Source organism: Polypterus senegalus, chromosome 1 (genome assembly GCF_016835505.1).
Source record: "Polypterus senegalus isolate Bchr_013 chromosome 1, ASM1683550v1, whole genome shotgun sequence".
Taxonomy (NCBI): Eukaryota; Metazoa; Chordata; class Cladistia; order Polypteriformes; family Polypteridae; genus Polypterus; species Polypterus senegalus.
In genome coordinates, this window is record NC_053154.1 from 17,987,838 (window position 1) to 18,007,389 (window position 19,552).

Genomic DNA, 19,552 nt, shown 5'->3' on the forward strand with positions numbered 1-19,552 from the left:
AGGCCCGTGCTCGCTTGGTTCAGTTCTTATTTATCAAATCGATTCCAGTATGTACAGAAATGTGCTGACAGTACTCCATCATTATACACAGAAGTTCAATATGGTGTCCGCAGGGCTCAGTACTGGGACCTTTACTGTTTTCACTTTACATGCTTCCACTGGGATCTCTCATTAGGAAACATAATGTTAATTTTCACTCGTATGCAGATGACACCCAGTTATACCTTTCATTTAAATCAAATGAAGTTTCTCCGATGTTGTCTTTAATTAGTTGTGTTAGTGAATTAAAGGAATGGATGAATGAGAACTACTTGTCTTTAAATACAGATAAAACAGAGATGTTAATTGTTGGAGGGAATGACGCTGATCACAGCAATATTTTGTCGTCATTTAACTCAGTTGGAATCCCAATTAATTTTACTGAATCAGCCCGCAATCTAGGAGTTATCTTTGACTCTAGCATGTCATTTAAAGCATATTACAAAGTCGTCCAAAACATGTTTTTCCATCTTAAAAATATTAGGAAATTAAGGCGCTTTCTAAATAAACAGGATTGTGAGAAATTAATTCATGCATTTATCTCTAGTAGGATTGACTACTGCAATGCGGTGTTCACTGGCTGTTCAAACTGTTCTCTATACAGCCTCCAGTTAATCCAAAATGCGCTGCAAGAATTATTACAAGAACAAGAAAATATGAACACATAACCCCAGTTCTTAAATCTTTACACTGGCTCCCAGTTAAATTTAGGGCAGATTTCAAAATCCTCCTTTTAACATATAAAGCATTAAATGGCCAAGGTCCGCTTACTTGTCTGAACTTATCATGACTTACAAACCTGAGCACATTAAGATCTCAAGATGCCGGTCTGCTTAGGATTCCAAGGATTAATAAAATAACAGTGGGAGGTCGAGCTTTTAGTTACAGGGCCCCTAAACTGTGGAATGGTCTTCCTGCTTCCATAAGAGATGCCCCCTCGGTCTCAGCCTTTAAATCCCGGCTGAAGACTCACTACTTCAGTTTAGCATATCCTGACTAGAGCTGCTGATTAACTGTACATACTGCATCTCTGTTGTTAGTCATTAGCACTATAACATAAGTAACATGATAATTATATTTGAATACTAACCCTCACCTATTCTGTTTCTTTTCTCGGTACCCAAATGTGGCCATTGGTGCCACGGCCCACCTGCCAAGTTGTTTGCCTGCCTATGGTAAAGTCATCCCTGATGGAGGATCACAGGAATCATGGGAAAGAGGGTCCTTTCATCGGAGCAATGTTTCAGCCGTGGCATGGCCAAATGGAGATGCAGCTAGATGGATGAGGTCTCCAGGACTCTAAAAATATCCAAACCTAATTATGTCATATCATCTACTGTTAAACCGTAATTCTAAAATTTTTATTATGCTGTCTTAAGGAATTGTTCTGTTGTGTATATTGTATTGTATTGACCCCCTACTTTTGACACCTACTGCACGCCCAACCTACCTGGAAAGGGGTCTCTCTTTGAACTGCCTTTCCCGAGGTTTCTTCCATTTTTCCCTACAAGGTTTTTATTGGGAGTTTTTCCTTGTCTTCTCAGAGAGTCAAGGCTGGGGGGCTGTCAAAAGGCAGGGCCTGTTAAAGCCCATTGCGGCACTTCCTGTGTGATTTTGGGCTATACAAAAATAAACTGTATTGTATTGTATTGTAAAATAATATATGTTTCCCTCTCTTATTTTCACGAGACCAATTTTGTAAACCCTTTCCAAACTGACTTTAATAGAAAACTAATGGTTAGAAGTAAGGGTCGAAAGGCTTACCACCAACAGGTCAAAGATTCACAAAAGCAGCACACAACAGAAAATGCCTGGTATCTTCATCAGTTAAAATCTGTGTGCCATTTTATTTAGCATAGGCTCAGCATAAAACAACTGATGTCCCATCCAGGATTGGTTCCCACCTTGTGTTCGATGTTTCCAAGAAAGACTCACGTCTCTAGGTTGAACAAGTTTGAGGATGTTATTTTGTTACTACAGTAGATGTATCGCTGTCTACTTCAAAAGTGTGTTTCAGGAAATAATAGGAAAATAACAGGAAATGTAAATCTTTAAACTTTGAAGCGGAAACCGTGGCAATCGTTAAAAAGTTAGTGGATGAGATAATCAGGACAACTGAATTATTACCTGACAGGATGAGCGTGGTGGGCTGCATGATTTCCTCTTGTTTGTCAAACTAATGTTCTATGCAGAACCAGATAAAATGTAAAATTTTCTCTGCCTCATGCTTATAATTCTGGTATTTCATAGAAAAAACCAAAAGAAGTGTGAAATCTTTTTGAATTATTATTAATACTTGGATAAATGGTATACCGTATCGTCATCTTTTATAGTCAAGGAATTAGAACATTAGAACAATCTAGACGAGAACAGGACATTCAGCCCAACAAAGCTCGCCAGTCCTATCCACTTGTATCCTCCAAGAAAACATCAAGTCGAGTTTTGAAAGTCCCTAACGTCTTACTGTCTACCACACTACTTGGTAGCTTATTCCAAGTGTCTATCGTTCTTTGTGTAAAAAAAAACTTCCTAATGTTTGAGCGAAATTTACCCTTAACAAGTTTCCAACTGTGTCCCCGTGTTCTTGATGAACTCATTTTAAAATACAAGTCTCGATCCACTGAACTAATTCCCTTCATAATTTTAAACACTTCAATCATGTCACCTCTTAATCTTCTTTTGCTTAAACTGTAAAGGCTCAGCTCTTTTAATCTTTCCTCATAATTCAACCCCTGTAGACCTGGAATCAGCTTAGTCGCTCTTCTCTGGACCTTTTCTAGTGCTGCTATGTCCTTTTTGTAGCCTGGAGACCAAAACTGCACACAGTACTCAAGATGAGGCCTCACCAGTGCATTATAAAGGTTGAGCATAACCTCCTTGGACTTGTACTCCACAGATCGTGCTATATAACCTGACATTCTGTTAGCCTTCTTAATGGCTTCTGAACACTGTTGGGAAGTTGATAGCTTGGAGTCCACTATGACTCCTAAATCCTTCTCATAAGGTGTACTCGATTTTCGACCGACCCATTGTGTATTCAAACCTAATATTTTTACTTCCTATGTGTAATACTTTCCATTTACTGACATTAAATTTCATTTGCCACAAATCTGCTCAAGCCTGTATGCTATCCAAGTCCTTCTGTGATGACATAACGGATTCCAAATTATCTGCTAATCCACCTATCTTGGTATCATCTGCAAACTTAACCAGCTTGTTACTTATATTCCTATCCAAATCATTTATATATATTAAAAAATGACAACTTACAATATAGTATTACAATATCTTTTATAGTCAAGGAACAAGGACAACTTACAATAAAGACTCATCATTCTGGGATGAGTTATACCCCCCTACCCCCCATTCTCCCACCCCAGCTGACAAATGGTAAGAACAGGGCATGGGCTAGTATTAACCATGAAGGTGGCACCAGGAGGAGTCAGCCAAGTTTGTTCCTATAGATGATCCTAAACTAGCTATACTGAACACACACTATGGCAGCTCCTCCTCTGCTTTGCTGTTTGTGTACAAATCCTGAACCCACCATGGTGTTTGCACTCCAAATACCGCCTTGGTGATGCTCTGTTTTGATACTGAGTGCATACTTATTATACACCAGTAACGGCGCACTGCATCGCATCATCACAAGTCCTCCCTGTGTGGAGTTTGAGCACTTTCAGTAGTGAGTAAAGAGCTATATAAATGTAAAGAATTATTACTATTATTATTATTACCAGTAACGGTGCACTGCATTCCTAGTTTTCATCCTCTTTTTCTGTACGTTTATCATTCCTTTGCTCAGAGGTTGATGCGCTTGCTGCTTCCTGAGCAGCTCTTGTTTTCTCCACCCTAGCGGTCCACTTCTTCCCTTCTTCAGTTGGCATCTTTTCACGTTAAAACTGATTAAGTCAGTGTTTGTGTTGCAATTACTTCATACGTTTTCTTTAATTTTTCACTTAAGCTGGCACTTAAGTCTTCAATCTGCCTCAAGAATGATTTAAGATATGAAGAGGTAGGGGAAGTGACAGCAAAGGTGGTAGGGATGAGAACGGCACCCATACGCATGCGCCGAACGGCTACCCTGCTGGCCGCTGCAGAGAATTGATCCTACAATAAAATAAAATACAAATAAAAAGAGAAATAACCTTGAGGGTCAATCATCACCCCAAAAGCGGATAGTAGACATCACGTAGTATACAGTGCATCCGGAAAATATTCACAGTGCATCACTTTTTCCACATTTTGTTACAGCCTTATTCCAAAATGGATTAAATAAATTTTTTCCTTAGAATTCTACACACAACACCCCATAATGACAATGTGAAAAAAGTTTACATTTTAAATTTAAGTTAAATTTTGCAAATTTATTAAAAATAAAAAAACTGAGAAATCCCATGTACATAAGTATTCACAGCCTTTGCTCAATACTTTGTCGATGCACCTTTGGCAGCAATTCCAGCCTCAAGTCTTTTCGAATATGATGCCACAAGCTTGGCACACCTATCCTTGGCCAGTTCCGCCCATTCCACTTTGCAGCACCTCTCAAGCTCCATCAGGTTGGATGGGAAGCGTCGGTGCACAGCCATTTTAAGATCTCTCCAGAGATGTTCAATCAGATTCAAGTCTGGGCTCTGGCTGGGCCACTCAAGGACATTCACAGAGTTGTTCTGAAGCCACTCCTTTGATATCTTGGCTGTGTGCTTAGGGTCGTTGTCCTGCTGAAAGATGAACCGTCGCCGCAGTCTGAGGTCAAGAGCGCTCTGGAACAGGTTTTCATCCAGGATGTCTCTGTACATTGCTGCAGTCATCTTTCCCTTTATCCTGACTAGTCTCCCAGTTCCATGCTGCTGAAAAACATCCCCATATCATGATGCTGCCACCACCATGCTTCACTGTAGGGATGGTATTGGCCTGGTGATGAGCAGTGCCTGGTTTCCTCCAAACGTGACGCCTGGCATTCACACCAAAGAGTTCAATCTTTGTCTCAGCAGACCAGAGAATTTTGTTTCTTATGGTCTGAGAGTCCTTCAGGTGCCTTTTGAGAAACTCCAGGTGGGCTGCCATGTGCCTTTTACTAAGGAGTGGCTTCCGTCTGGCCACTCTGCCATACAGGCCTGATTGGTGGATTGCTGCAGAGATGGTTGTCCTTCTGGAAGGTTCTCCTCTCTCCACAGAGGACCTCTGGAGCTCTGACAGAGTGACCATTGGGTTCTTGGTCACCTCCCTGACTAAGGCCCTTCTCCCCCGATTACTCAGTTTAGATGGCCGGCCAGCTCTAGGAAGAGTCCTGGTGGTTTCGAACTTCTTCCACTTACGGATGATGGAGGCCACTGTGCTAATTGGGACCTTCAAAGCAGCAGAAATTTTTCTGTAACCTTCCCCAGATTTGTGCCTCAAGACAATCCTGTCTCGGAGGTCTACAGACAATTCCTTTGACTTCATGCTTGGTTTGTGCTCTGACATGAACTGTCAACTGTGGGACCTTCTATAGACAGGTGTGTGCCTTTCCAAATCATGTCCAGTCAACTGAATTTACCACAGGTGGACTCCAATGAAGCTGCAGGAACATCTCAAGGATGATCAGTGGAAACAGGATGCACCTGAGCTCAATTTTTAGCTTCATGGCAAAGGCTGTGAATATTTATGTACATGTGCATTCTCAATTTTTTTTATTTTTAATAAATTTGCAAAAATCTCAAGTAAACTTTTTTCACATTGTCATTATGGGGTGTTGTGTGTAGAATTCTGAGGAAAAAATGAATTTAATCCATTTTGGAATAAGGCTGTAACATAACAAAATGTGGAAAAAGTGATGTGAATACTTTCCGGATGCACTGTATGTGTACCAAATTTAAGATCAATCGGTCAAACGGTTTGCAACGTATAGGTGATTTAATATCCTGGACAGACATATGAACAGCCACAGTAGTGTATTACCACCTATAATGACACTGACTCCTTCTTACAAAGCAACTTTTCAATCTAGTCAGTCACTGCCATTCGTTTAATTTTAATTCTTTTGACAATATTACTTTAGTAAACTATTTCTCATAACCAATACTTTATTAAGAATGAATTTGATTTTATATTGGAAATTCCTGTTGACAAATGTCCGCCCACAGAAATGCAAATCCCTGCCCTAAGATTTGGTTTTAGCAACAGGACTGTTACATCAACATGAACCGTAAGTCATGCGACTGAAAACATTCAAAACAATAAACCAGCTCCTCAAGCGAATCGGAATCTTATGCCAAGCAGACATTTTCTAACCTCTTTACTTTTGAAAGCCCCTTGTAATAGGCCACTTTTAAAAGGTGAATTATTAAAACTGTTTGATTATGTTTGTAAAACATACACTTCACCCTCAGCTGCCAACAGCTGTTCATCTGTAAGGTGCATTATGACAAGCTACAAAAATCTCGATTTTGGGAACAAGTGCATTAAATGCACATATAACTTACAATATTATACATTTGTATTTGTGTATTTTAGGTTTTTGGTGTGTGAAGATCCTAATTCTGACATTTATTTTACATTTGGAATTAAAGTGTAAAAAATGTTACCATCTTATTTTTCCTTATTTATACAACGCCATCTTGAATGTCATTTAACCTTGATAGTCATACTGATGACATCACACAAATGGTGCTATAAATATGAGAGTAATTCACACTACATAGCCGAATATCCAGTCAGTTCTCTCAAGTAGGCCCTAACAGTAGGACTGTTTATTTTAATTTTCACTTTGACTCATAAAATACCCTGTTTCAGGAGAAGTCAGTGAGATTTTAAAGTAAGGCAAACAAGCTGAGATCAAAACCAGAAAAGCAACCAATCAGATCGACAAAAATGAAAATACTAACCAGACTTCTAAACCAAGAGACAAACGCTAAGTTCAAAATACTACAAGGTAAGAATTTAAGGAGCTTTATTGATCAGAGCCTCTCTGTTAATCTCAGATACAGAAATAATCCATGTGCTGATCATGATGCATTGAAGGCATCATGTATGTCATTCTTCCCAAGGAATTCTGGGAAGGGTCACCAAGGAATCGCCTGAAACATAGCCTCCAAAACAACGGTGCATGTGACAAATTACAGATGGAACTGCAGTGAAACAATAATGAACCTGAACTTTTTAAATTTTGCTCTGAAATGGAAAACTGATGTTATATCTGGATACCATGACGTAAAAAACATTTTGAAGTGTGCCTCACTTAAATATGCCCAGGGAAACTAAAAACTAAATTTAATGAAATAACTCTAATTCTAACATCATACCTTTTTAATTCCTGATGGCCTAACTTTGTTTGATAACATGGTTGTGTCCCATTTCTGTCCTAGACCACCTCACCATTAAATGTTCATCTCCTCCTATTATTTCAGTGCTCACAAAAATTCTTGGCCACACCAGCATATCCTCTCCTCAATAAAGTCAAAGTCAAAACATACTTTATGACTTCAAATCCACCCAATATTTGGATGCAAAGCACATTTTTTTCTGCAGTTGATTTATCCAAAATATCAGCCTTGTGATCCTCACTGTAATTTCCAAGGACAAGTTCCTATCCTCTGCACATCTACGAGTGGAGACAAGCATGAGTTTGTGTATGTTGTACTGCATCCAAAAGAAAAGACAGCGGGAAGTATGACTATTCCAAATGGCACATTTATACTGAAAATTTGTCCTTGCCAAATATTGGACAATGAACAAGAGGACTTACTATTGTCATTCTCATTTACTGCCATTATTCTTATCATGAGCTTTTATTTTAATAACAATCCTCAGGCTTGTGAGAGAATAATTATTTAGGTATACAGTGTTTGACGTGTACATTAATAGAAACACCTAGCTTTGTTTCAGACAATAGCATGAAGAGACTACAGAAATGTAAACAAACAGAATGTTCTGGAAGATGCTTTAAGAAAATGGCTGATGTCATGTTCTTTCATGTACCCAGTAAGACTTGACAGTTGTCATGAAAACAGACAATTCCATAAAAGAAGGATAAGTGATGAACTTAAGAAATATGGAGAAGAACAAGACTATAGTGGAATGAGACTTTTATTTTGGGGTGTGTAAGCTGCTATGCTCTATGTTGAAAACATCTCATGTCTTTTAACCAATCAGAGTAAATGTCAGGATTAATTCAGCACTCTTGTGCAAATTCAGTTGTCAATAGGTATGAGCCTCTGTCTTTGTTATGTGACCATTCCATCACAGGCAGGAGTGTATCACTCTTCATGAAAAGAAAATGAAAGACGCAATGAACAAGCTTCCTCCTGCCTGGTTCTTCAGTTGATTGACTATTTAAATAAGCAAAAAGATCCTAGTTGAGGACTAAATTTCTTTCTTTAATATATTTCCAATTTGATTCTTCCCCAGACTTGTGGGCCCAATAGCTATCATTCTTGGTGGTCACTAGTGAAATTTAAGGCTGGTTTAATTTTCCTGTGTAGTGATGATTTTATATTATATAATACTAGCAAAATACCCGTGCTTCGCAGTGGAGAAGTAGTGTGTTAAAGAAGTAATGAAAAAGAAAAGGAAACATTTTCAAAATAACATAACATGATTGTCAATATAACTGTTTTGTCACTGTTATGAGTGTTGCTGTCATATACAGTGTATATATACTAGCAAAATACCCGTGCTTTGCAGAGGCGAAGTACTGCCTTAAAATTTTTATTAAGAAGAAAATTAAACCTTTGTAAACTGAGGAAAATATACCAATAATTATTTGTTAAGGATCTCTTTGTATACCATGTTGTCAGTTCGGCCCTCCAGTTGTAATATGACCAAGCTGTGCGCCGAGCTTACTATTGAGCATGTAACGTACAGTTGGCCATGTGAACAGTAATCTTGTCTTAAATCTCATAGCTTGCTTGGATTGCTGCTGTCATAATCGGTTTGAGTTTCATGGTTTGTTTCAATTACGACAGTGACATTCAGCATCTGTCAAGCGTTGTAAGCATACAACCGGATTCATCGATAACTTCACATCCAGCTTTTGAGAGTTTAAACATTCATAAACATCAAAGTGTCCACTAGTGAAATCGTCACCTGTGAATCTAAGGTGTTTAAGAGGCACTGGCAGTTGTCGAAAGGTGTAAAATACTTGGCCATTTCGGTAAACTTGAAAGCGACAACCGAACAATTCAGCGGCAGCCATCAACTCACATGCAGATGCATAGGTGAGGGGCTTAAGCATTTCACTCTTCTAGTGCTCCTGTGTAGTATAATTGTCTCCTGTACCGTCATCAGTCCACTCCTTGAACCTGTCCCAGTCATTCAATACATAAGATACAATGTTCCTCTGGATATCAAGAGTGAGCCTGATATGGCTGTGTAATATGTAACAAAGAGAATGGAAAAGGCAGGCGCCATCTCCAAGCATGGAAACCACTCGGTAAGTGACAGTTCTTTGATCAATGGTGATCACCTCGATAGACATGTTAATAGGGGTATGGTTGGAACGATAAAGGAAATGAGTACCTGAACAATGTAATGGAAGTCTAAAATACCTACACAATAACTATAATCGTAATAAACGAACAATAAAACAGAGGAGAAGCCGTGGATTAAATAAAAAGGCTGTAGTTATCAGCAGGGAGACGTGAATCCCGTGGCGAAGCAAGGAAGGTAATGTAGAGACCGGAGCGACGGATGGCCTTATATAGGCAGGCAGCCAAAAACGTGGGAGGCGTTGGGATGGGGAACCCAACGCCGCCTCACACGGTGACCGAGCTGCAGGCTATGGACGTATATATGTACGTAAGTAGGATTCAGTTAGCGTTGGGAACCCGCATACCAAATTTCTTGAAGATGGGCCCATAAGTAACAAAGACCGTTGGAAAGTTCAATATGGCGGCCGACAGTGGCATCATACCACCGGAATAAGCACGTACATTGGTTTCAGTTAGCACAGGAAAGCTGCCTACCAAATTTCGTGAAGATGGGGCCATAAATAAGAAAGTTCAACTTGGCGGACGTTGTTGACCGTTATGACCGTTATACATAGAATTTCGAAATGAAACCTGCTTAACTTTTGTAAGTAAGCTGTAAGGAATGAGCCTGCCAAATTTCAGTCTTCTACCTACACGGGAAGTTGGAGAATTAGTGGCATTGGAAAGTTCAATATGGCGGCCGACAGTGGCATCATACCACTGAAATAAGTACGTACATCGGTTTCGATTAGCGCAGGGAAGCCGCCTACCAAATTTCGTGAAGATGGAGCCATAAATAAGAAAGTTCAACATGGCGGACGTTGTCGACCGTTATGACCGTTACACGTAGAATTTCGAAATGAAACCTGCTTAACTTTTGTAAGTAAGCTGTAAGGAATGAGCCTGCCAAATTTCAGCCTTCTACCTACACAGGAAGTTGGAGAATTAGTGACGTTGGAAAGTTCGATATGGCGGCCAACAGTGGCATCATACCACCGAAATAAGTACGTACATCGGTTTCGGTTAGAGCAGGGAAGCCGCCTACCAAATTTTGTGAAGATGGGGTCAGCCTTCTACCTACAAGGGAAGTTGGAGAATTAGTGACGTTGGAAAGTTCAATATGGCAGCCGACAGTGGCATCATACCACCAAAATAAGTATGTACATCAGTTTCGGTTAGCGCAGGGAAGCCGCCTACCAAATTTCGTGAAGATGGGGCTATAAATAAGAAAGTTCAACAAGGCGGACATTTTCGACCATTATGACCGTTACGTGTAGAATTTCGAAATGAAACCTGCTTAACTTTTGTAAGTAAACTGTAAGGAATAAGCCTGCCAAATTTTAGACTTCTACCTACACGGGAAGTTGGAGAATTAGTGATGAGTGAGTCAGTCAGTGAGGGCTTTGCCTTTTATTAGTATAGATCATGCTCACTACTATATTTCATTACTGGTACATATTTACTGGAATGTTTGATAGTTACGTATTTTTTCTGCTCTCTTTTTAATGTCTTGGTCTCTGTACAAAAAATCAGCCGACTTTCTAAATATCCTTTTTGTGACAATCCAATTTTAAATGAATTTGAACTGAATTGAACAAGGATCAAAAATTTACCAGTTTCTCGGGGGATAGGTACTCATCCACAAGCAACTCAGCATCATCAAAGACCACTGGACTTGGATTGACCAACGAAGAATTGCTGAATTCTGTTACCCACACTCGGGCCGTGCCCGGTCGCATGGTCCTCACTAGAAGGGAAACAGAAACAGAATTTGGTAAAGGAAATACAGAAAAACAATTGGTGCGTAATATTTTTCTAGGAGCATAACCAACCCAGAAATGTTAAAATGACTACTGCTCACCAACCTGTGTAAGTTAACAAAATGAATAGCTGGATGGAAAAGAACAAGTGGAGTCATATCTTGGCCAGCCTCAGCGTGCCTTCCTCCAGACTGCACTTCTTCAACATTTCCAACAGATGGATAAGTGTTAACTCCTCATTATATATCAAAGATTTATTCATAAAACCCATTGAAGTGTACTAATTTGTCCTGACATAAAGTATTATTATCAGCATATACAGTTGATTCAGAGTATATTGGATTGGACCTCTTCCCTTCTGCACAATTTATGTTGTACCTTTAATTTAAAATGAATACATTTGTCAGTTTTGCCCATCAATCGACATCCAATAAACCATAATAAACTGTGAAAACATGTTTGTAGAAAATTTGGCCAATTTATTAAAAATCAAAAACTGAAGCATCTCATTTCTATAAGTTTTCATACTCTTAATTCAGTAGTTTATAGAAGCCCCCTTGACAGCAATTCCAGCTTTGAGTCTTCTTGGGTAAGTTTCTACAAGCTTTGCTCACCTGGATTTGGGCAGTTTATCCAATCCTTCATGGCAAATCCTCTCAAACTTTGTTAGACTGCATGGGAAGCTTCTGCAAACTGTCACCTTCTGGTCTCTCCACAGATGTTCTATGGGGTTTAAGTGTGGGTTCTGGCTAGGCCACTCAAGAGCAGTCATAGACTTGGCCCTAAGCCACTTCAACATTGTCATGGCTGTATGTGTTTGCACTGTGGTGCACGTTTTCTATAAAGGCCTCTCTTTCACCAAGGAAGCATCCCTATAGCATTATGCTGTCATCACCTTGCTTCACTTTAGAGATGGTATTAGCCAGGTGATGAGCAGTCCCTGTTCTTCACCATAGTTCTTGAAGTTCTAACCTAGCACTTCAATTTTTGTCTTATCAGACCAGAAAATATCTTGTGCACCTAGAGTCCTTCAAATACCCTGTAACAAACCTCAAGAGGCTGTCATATGCCTTTCGCTTAATAGTGGATTCTGTCTAGCAACGCTACCATAAACACTTGATTGATAGAGTGCTGTTGAGATGGTCATCCTTCCAAATGGTACTCTCATCTCATTAGAGGACTTCTGAAGCTCTGTTAGAGTGATCTTTGGGCTCTTGGTCACCACCCTGATTGAGGCTCTTCTTGCCCAGTTACTCCGTTTGGCTCAATGGCTAACACTATGAAGAATCCTGGTGGTTCTAAACGTAAAATTATGGAGTGCAAGAAATTGTTTTATCCCATTGCTCTGATCTATGCCTTACCATAATTTTATTGTTGAGGTTTACAGAGTTCCTTGGACTTCATGACTTGGTTTTTGTCCTTGCATGCAGTGTGAATTGTGGGACCTTATAAGCACAGGTACACATGTGCCTTTCTAAACAATGTACAATCAATACAATTTTCCACAGGTGGACTCGAATCAAGTTCTTGACACATCTCAAGGGGAATTAAAGCAAACAGGATGCACCTGATCACAAGCAGTGGGATTGCTACAGCAAAGGGTCTGAATGCTTCTATAAATAAGAGATTTTAGTTTTGATTTTTACAAACCTTTCAGAAAACATATTTTCACTTTGTCATTAGGGGTTATTGAGTTCAGGGTGATGGGCAAAGTCAAGGGGTCTAAGTACTTTCTAAATCCACTGTAATATATTAATTTCAACAATATTTTGGAAAATTTTGTTTGATAATCAGAGCAAAACCCAAACTCACTCTTGTTCTACAAGCAGAATCTGTCAAAATGGTCATATTCCATCTTGTTTCTGTTACAGCAAAACAAACATTGTTTCTAGTGGTACTATCATTACAAGGATATGCTGAAAACCATTTCCCCACTCATATTATCTATTTATGTTACCATTCCTGTGTGACTTCCCAGCAGGGTGGAGTTTGGGGCAGAGGCCTAAAAGTAGAAGGGGACTGACACTTCCTATTCCTGCTTCCTCTCTCCATGTGAATCTCCCTGCAGTGACATGGAATGGAGCCAATGTATGCAAATAGATCCAGGCAGTCTCAATGTTACATTTACATTTATGTATGTGGTTGACACCTTTATCCAAAGCGACTTACAACATTTAAGATACAGTTGGTTACATTTCTTTTCTTTTTCCAAATGGAGCACAGGCAGGTGAAGAACTTGCTCAGGATCACACAGTGTCATTGGAGGGATCTGAACCTACAACCTCAGGGTTTGAAGTCCAAAGCCTTAACTACTGCACCACACTGCCCATGAACATAAAGAACAGAACTCATTTAATTTTCAAATAATAGGAGAATTATTTAGTTTAACAAAGGCATCTACTAAATATATGCAAACAGTTGTATGTATCATGATTTTGTGGATCACCTTGGATAAATATGCCAGCAAAATTTACTTTATACTTGCACTCAGTGGCCACTTTATTAGGTCAGTTAGTTGGTCGGAGGGTTAGCCTCCTTTTGCCTGAGAAGAGTCTAAGCTCCTTGAAGTGTGCATTGAACAAGGCACTGTAAACATTCCATAGAGATTTTGGTCCATGTTTTATGAAAAGCATCCCACAACTTGAGCAGGTTTTTTAGCCTCCTATTCCATCTCTTTCCAAAGATGGTCTATTGGATTGAGATTTGAAGACTATGCAGGCCCCTAAATTAAAATGTTTTTGATGCTGACTGAAGATATTACCCATTTGAAAAAGTGGAAATGAATGTGCATGGCAAAAGTGGTAAGGCATGTTATGACATTTAAATTACATTTATTGTTAAGAGGCCTAGTTTGTACCAGGAAAACATTCCTCCAAACCGTGAGTCAGCCATCACCACCCTGTGATGATGACACAATGATCAATGGATTCATGCTGTTTTCATTGTCAGGCACGGGCACTTGGGGAGCATCTACAAGGCTCTAATGAAGTAAAGACAATGGGGTCAGAGAGTGGGTGAGCACAGTTGTTGAAACCAATTTCCTTTTTGCCTACAGAACAGAAGATAAACTCCTGAAATACTTGTGACATCACTTGCTTTCCAGACTCGGAAGTCCCACCTCTACCACCTTGCCAATTATAAGAGATAGAGGAACCAGAAATAAGTGTTCATTCCTGAACGTGAAACTATGGAAAGCAAAGTTCCAACTTCAGAAGTACTTTGTACTTATGAAATTCTGATCTTAGACTGTAATGGTCCCAAACCCTTTCACTAGTTGTTTTATGCCATATTTTTGAGGTACCATGACGATCCATAGCCTTTTGTTTTGTCTGTTTTGTAACATTATGATATGAACACTGACCCTACCATCTGCAGCACAAATTGAGACTCACCAGACCAGATGACATTGGTCCAATCTTCGGTTTTAGTTATTATATAGCCCATGTGTTAGGAAAGTGCCTGTACAGTGGATTCAGAAAGTATTCAGACCCCTTTACTTTCTACACACTTCACTGTGTAGTAGGTTTAATTTTAGTGGATAAATCTGCCATTTCCACCCATCAATCTACATTCAATAACCCATAATGACAATGTAAGAACATATTTACAGAAAGGTTTTCAAATTTATTAAGTCAAGCAAAATGACACCTTTTATTTTTAGTTAGGCAGTAAAAGGTGTCATTTTGCTTGACTTCTCACTTCATTTATAATGCCTAACATGGTACAACACCCTAGTACTACAAATTTATTAAAAATCAAATGTAAGGTTGTGTCCACTTTTATTCAGTCAGTCAGTCAGACAGTCATTGTCCAACCCGTTATATCCTAACACATTTTGTCATTAAGACATTAGTAATTTCCAGGATCAAAAGAATTCACTTTTACAAATCCAGAAAAAAGAATAATAATAATAATAATACATTTTATTTATATAGCGCCTTTCCCATGCTCAAGGCACTTACAGAATATAAGAAAGAACAGCAGGGTATACAGTATATAGCATAATACAAAGCAAATAAATAAAGAAAGAAGATTAAGACAGTAAATTCAGAGAAAGCCTAACAGACAACATAATTGATGGTCTGCACACACACACACACACTCAGGTTACATGAGCATCGTGACAGAGAGGTAAACTGAGAGAAGGGGAATGAAGTCAAGAAGAGCTAAAAGCCTTCCTGAACAGATGAGTTTTGAGTTGTTTTTTAAAAGAGTTCATGGAGTCAGCTGATCTGATTAATTTCGGTAGGTGATTCCAGAGTCTGGGCACTCGCTATAAAGCTGAAGGCCCTGCTGTCACCCATGGACTGTAGATTAGTGTGAGGCACAACAAGATTGCCAGAATCAGAGGACCTTAGTGGGTGGACAGGCACATAGTGATGGAGAAGGTCACTGATGTAGTTTGCCGTGAGGTTATTTAAGGCTTTGTAGGTTATTAGTAGGATTTTATATTCAATTCTGTAAGACACAGGGAGCCAGTGAAGATGGAGCAGGATGGGTGTGATGTGCTCGCTGCTGCTGGTTCGAGTCAGGACTCTTGCAGTTGAGTTTTGAATAAGCTGGAGCTGTGATATAAGATTAGAAGGGGCACCTGCCAGCAGCGAGTTACAATAGTCTATGCGGGATGTGATAAAAGCAGGGACAAGTTTCTCAACATTAGAAAAGGAGGGGAAGGAGCGAACACGGGATATGTTACGGAGGTGAAAGTAAGAAAGTTTCTTAATGTGATTTATGTGGACGGAATAAGAAAGGGAGGAATCAAAAATGACACCAAGATTCTTTACAGTAGAGGCAGGGCTGATGAGATCACCACCAAGATTGACTGAGAAGGAGCTCATTTTATTAAGTTGCATTTTAGTCCCAATTTGCAAGAGTTCAGTTTTGTTGCAGTTTCATTTCAAAGAGTTCTGCTCCATCCAGGTTTTAATTTCACTAAAGCAGGTTGTGAGCTGAGAAAGCTCTGATGAAGTTCCACTTTAACATTGAAGTAGAGTTGAGTATCGTCTGCATAAAAATGATAACCCAGTCCAAAGCTACAAATAATATGGCCAAGGGGAAGCATATAAATACAGAAGAGAAGAGGGCCGAGGACAGAGCCCTGAGGAGCTCCTTGTGTGAATGGTGCTGAGATGGATCTGCTGTTGCCAAGACTAACAAATTCTTGCCTATCAGTCAGATAGGACTTGAACCACTGGAGGACAGTGCCAGAGATACCCAGCATGTTCTCCATTCTAGACAGTAGAATGTCATGTCTGACCGGAGTGTCAAATGCTGCACTGAGGTCTAATAGAATTAATATACTGGTTTGTCCAGAGCCTGCTGCCATAAGCAGATCATTGGTTACCCGTAGCAGAGCAGTTTCACAGCTGTGTCGCGCCCTGAAACCAGACTGAAAGGGTTCCATCAAGTTATTAGACGTTAAGTAATTGGTGAGCTGGGAAGCTACAACACGCTCAAGAGCTTTTGACAGGAAAAGTAAGTGGGAAATAGGCCGGAAATTGTTAAGAATACATAAAGCCTGCAACCTTTTCCCTTTAAGAAAAACAAAATAGCTTGCTTATCAGCAGTAATGAAGTGTTGTATTTTATTTATTTTTGTCTAATGTACTCAAATTACACATTAAAAGACATAATCTATATATCTCTCTATTGTAAAAGAAAATCCTGATAATAGACTGGACTAATTCCACAAGACTTTTGCCATGAGATTTTTTTAAGTCACGTCCTCCTCTCAACCATATTCAACCATGCACACAGTCCTCTCACCTCCTATTCGTGTGAATGCTTTTGACAGGCACAGTTGATGCTCTCTCAGTTCTTATAAATTTTTACATTTTCCTCACTTTAAGTTCCCAATTAAAGAAGACTTGTTATGTCCAAATCTTATTGAAGAATTTCATCCCAAAGGGTTATCAACATAAGAAATTAGTACACGGGCAATCCTAGCACCGATTAATGATGAATTCAAATGAATTAATGTGAAAATCGTCGATCGGTTACACAGACAATTGGTTAAATGCGTATCAATAGACTATGCTGAAACAGATGGTGGTGATGGTGCAGAAGGTAAAAACATCAACTTACAATATCCCGAAAAATATCGGTCTTCCACCACCCGAATTACTGTTGAAAGAACAGTACCATCCAAGAATGGTAATGTAGTACATCTTCCGCGGATAACATTAGACATCAAAGGAGATCTTGATATGCCATTCGTATTAAAACGTTTACCGTTTCCCATTAGAATGGCTTTTGCAAAGACAAGTAACAAATTACAAAGACAAACATTTGAAAAAGTCGGTTTATTTATTAGAGTGAAGGAAACAATATTCACTCATGGGGAGTTATACATTGTGTTGTCACGATGTAAGTCCAAACAGAATCAAAATTCAATGCGATATTGCCAAAAATTTAATTCAAAAAATAGTTTTTACTAAAGTTTTACTCTAAAAGTTTAAAAAGTATTTGCGTTTTAATTTCAAAGCCAAACAAAATGAAATCATATAACGCAACAAATAACTCTAACACAACATGAAACATAATTTACTTTCAAATTATTATGTTTTACTATTTTTTAATATGGTTAATTACTCGCTGCAATGCAAAATAGTTAGTTCTATTATGCATATGTAACAATTCCCATGAAAATAACAATCTGTTTAAATTGTACATTCACATCCCCTTACGCGAGCAGCAGAACTATATATAAAATCCAACATCTGTCTGTCTGTCTGTCTGTCTGTCTGTCTGTCTGTCTGTCTGTCTGTCTGTCTTTCACGAGAGATCTACTTAACGGATTTGGATCCACTTTTTTTCTAGAATTTTGCTTGAACATTCTGGTTGATTTTGAGACTTCTCTCATCGCGCTAAGTATCATAGTTCGCTTGCCGTACCGATTTATTTGCACAAATTCAAGAGAGACGCAGTGGGCCAAGGGGAGAGGGAAGCGGGACATCCTCACTCAAGCGCCAGCCTCCATTCGAGTCGTGCTACATCTCGCCACGTCTTGGAGTGTACCTTGCCTCCGCTTATCTAGCGATACCTGTTTGTTCAGCAGAGATTCATCTAGAGATTGTTAAGGATTAACATTTGACATTTTTGAGAGTGATCAGAGCTACGTGTGTTCTAGATGGTAGCTGCCGATTGGCAGAGATATCAAGGCCACATGCTTTTCTCCCCACATGGGGTACGCTCTCCCGTCCTAGGTGAACATGATCAGATACAGTGCCAACATTTGACATAGGAGCATACCTACTTTCCGCTTGGCCACAATTACATTTTTTTTATTGCTTTTTAAAGTTTGTCCTGTTTCACTACTATGTGGATGGAACCATGGGGGACAGCAAGTTAATAATATAAATGGAAATCCAAAAATCATCAGGACCAGAATGAAAGTGGAAAACACCTCAGGATGTATACCTCTGCATTTTTACTGCTTCCATTTGCTGAATGAAGCTCACTTTATATCAGTCACTGTACTAACCCACTGCATTGTTGCTTTACTTCCACAAAAAGCACATCGCACCCTCATCTGTTGGAAAATCGCAGCTGTGAAGGGAATGGTGCATGACTAGTTACGGGGGAACAAGTATTTGCTTCTGAACTTGGAAGGAGTAGTTTTCTTATTTCTGAATCGGTCTATTTTTTTGTAACCTTACAAAAAACAGGGTAAACGTTTCTGCCTCATAGATCCTGTGTCCTAATGAATTTCAAGGAAGGTCACTTTACACTTTAGGATAACTTCCAATTCTAAATTTCCCCATTTAAGTGTGTATATATCATGCACATAGGTAGGTCCTGCAATGGATAGGCTTCCTATTCAGGACTTGTTCCTGCCTTTCACCTGATGCTGCTGTGATTCTCTCTGGCCCACCATAACCCTAATTAGATTGAGATGGTTTGGGAATGTTATGAAATTTCCACAGTAGTAAATTAGCGCATTCCTTACAAATCCCTAGTTAAGTCTGAGTCACTCCCTCATTGGGCTAATCCCTATGACTGGCCGAGAAAAGACAAAAACTTCAGCCAAAAAACTGAGCCAGTTGCAGGCTTTTACTTGCCATTGCCAGAATGATTTCTAGTACTGTATATTCATTCACATCAAAAAGTGCCCTTCATAACCTATTGCATACCTTAACCTGGAAACTTTCTGGCTTAGATTATATGTGCAAAGTACTTGGAAATTCCTGAAAAGTATATCATATCTCCCAACCAGGAAAAATGACTCACCCATGTTCATGAATGTGCTTTACCTAGCTAGAGCATTTAAAATAGCCCTGAATGTGTGAAAGGGGCTACTGTCAGT

At 39.3% G+C, this 19,552-nt stretch overlaps 1 protein-coding gene across 2 annotated transcripts in view; it reads right to left on the bottom strand.

The window, feature by feature from the left end:
- The window catches only part of lrrc56 (leucine rich repeat containing 56), a 130,899-nt gene that overhangs the window by 86,813 nt on the left and 24,534 nt on the right, over positions 1-19,552 (bottom strand). For both annotated transcript variants that reach the window (XM_039744395.1, XM_039744405.1), the window contains exon 3: positions 11,102-11,235. In XM_039744395.1, the coding sequence (XP_039600329.1) occupies positions 11,102-11,227 (126 nt within the window). In that variant the 5' untranslated portion in view covers positions 11,228-11,235. The remainder of the gene's footprint in view (positions 1-11,101; positions 11,236-19,552) is intronic.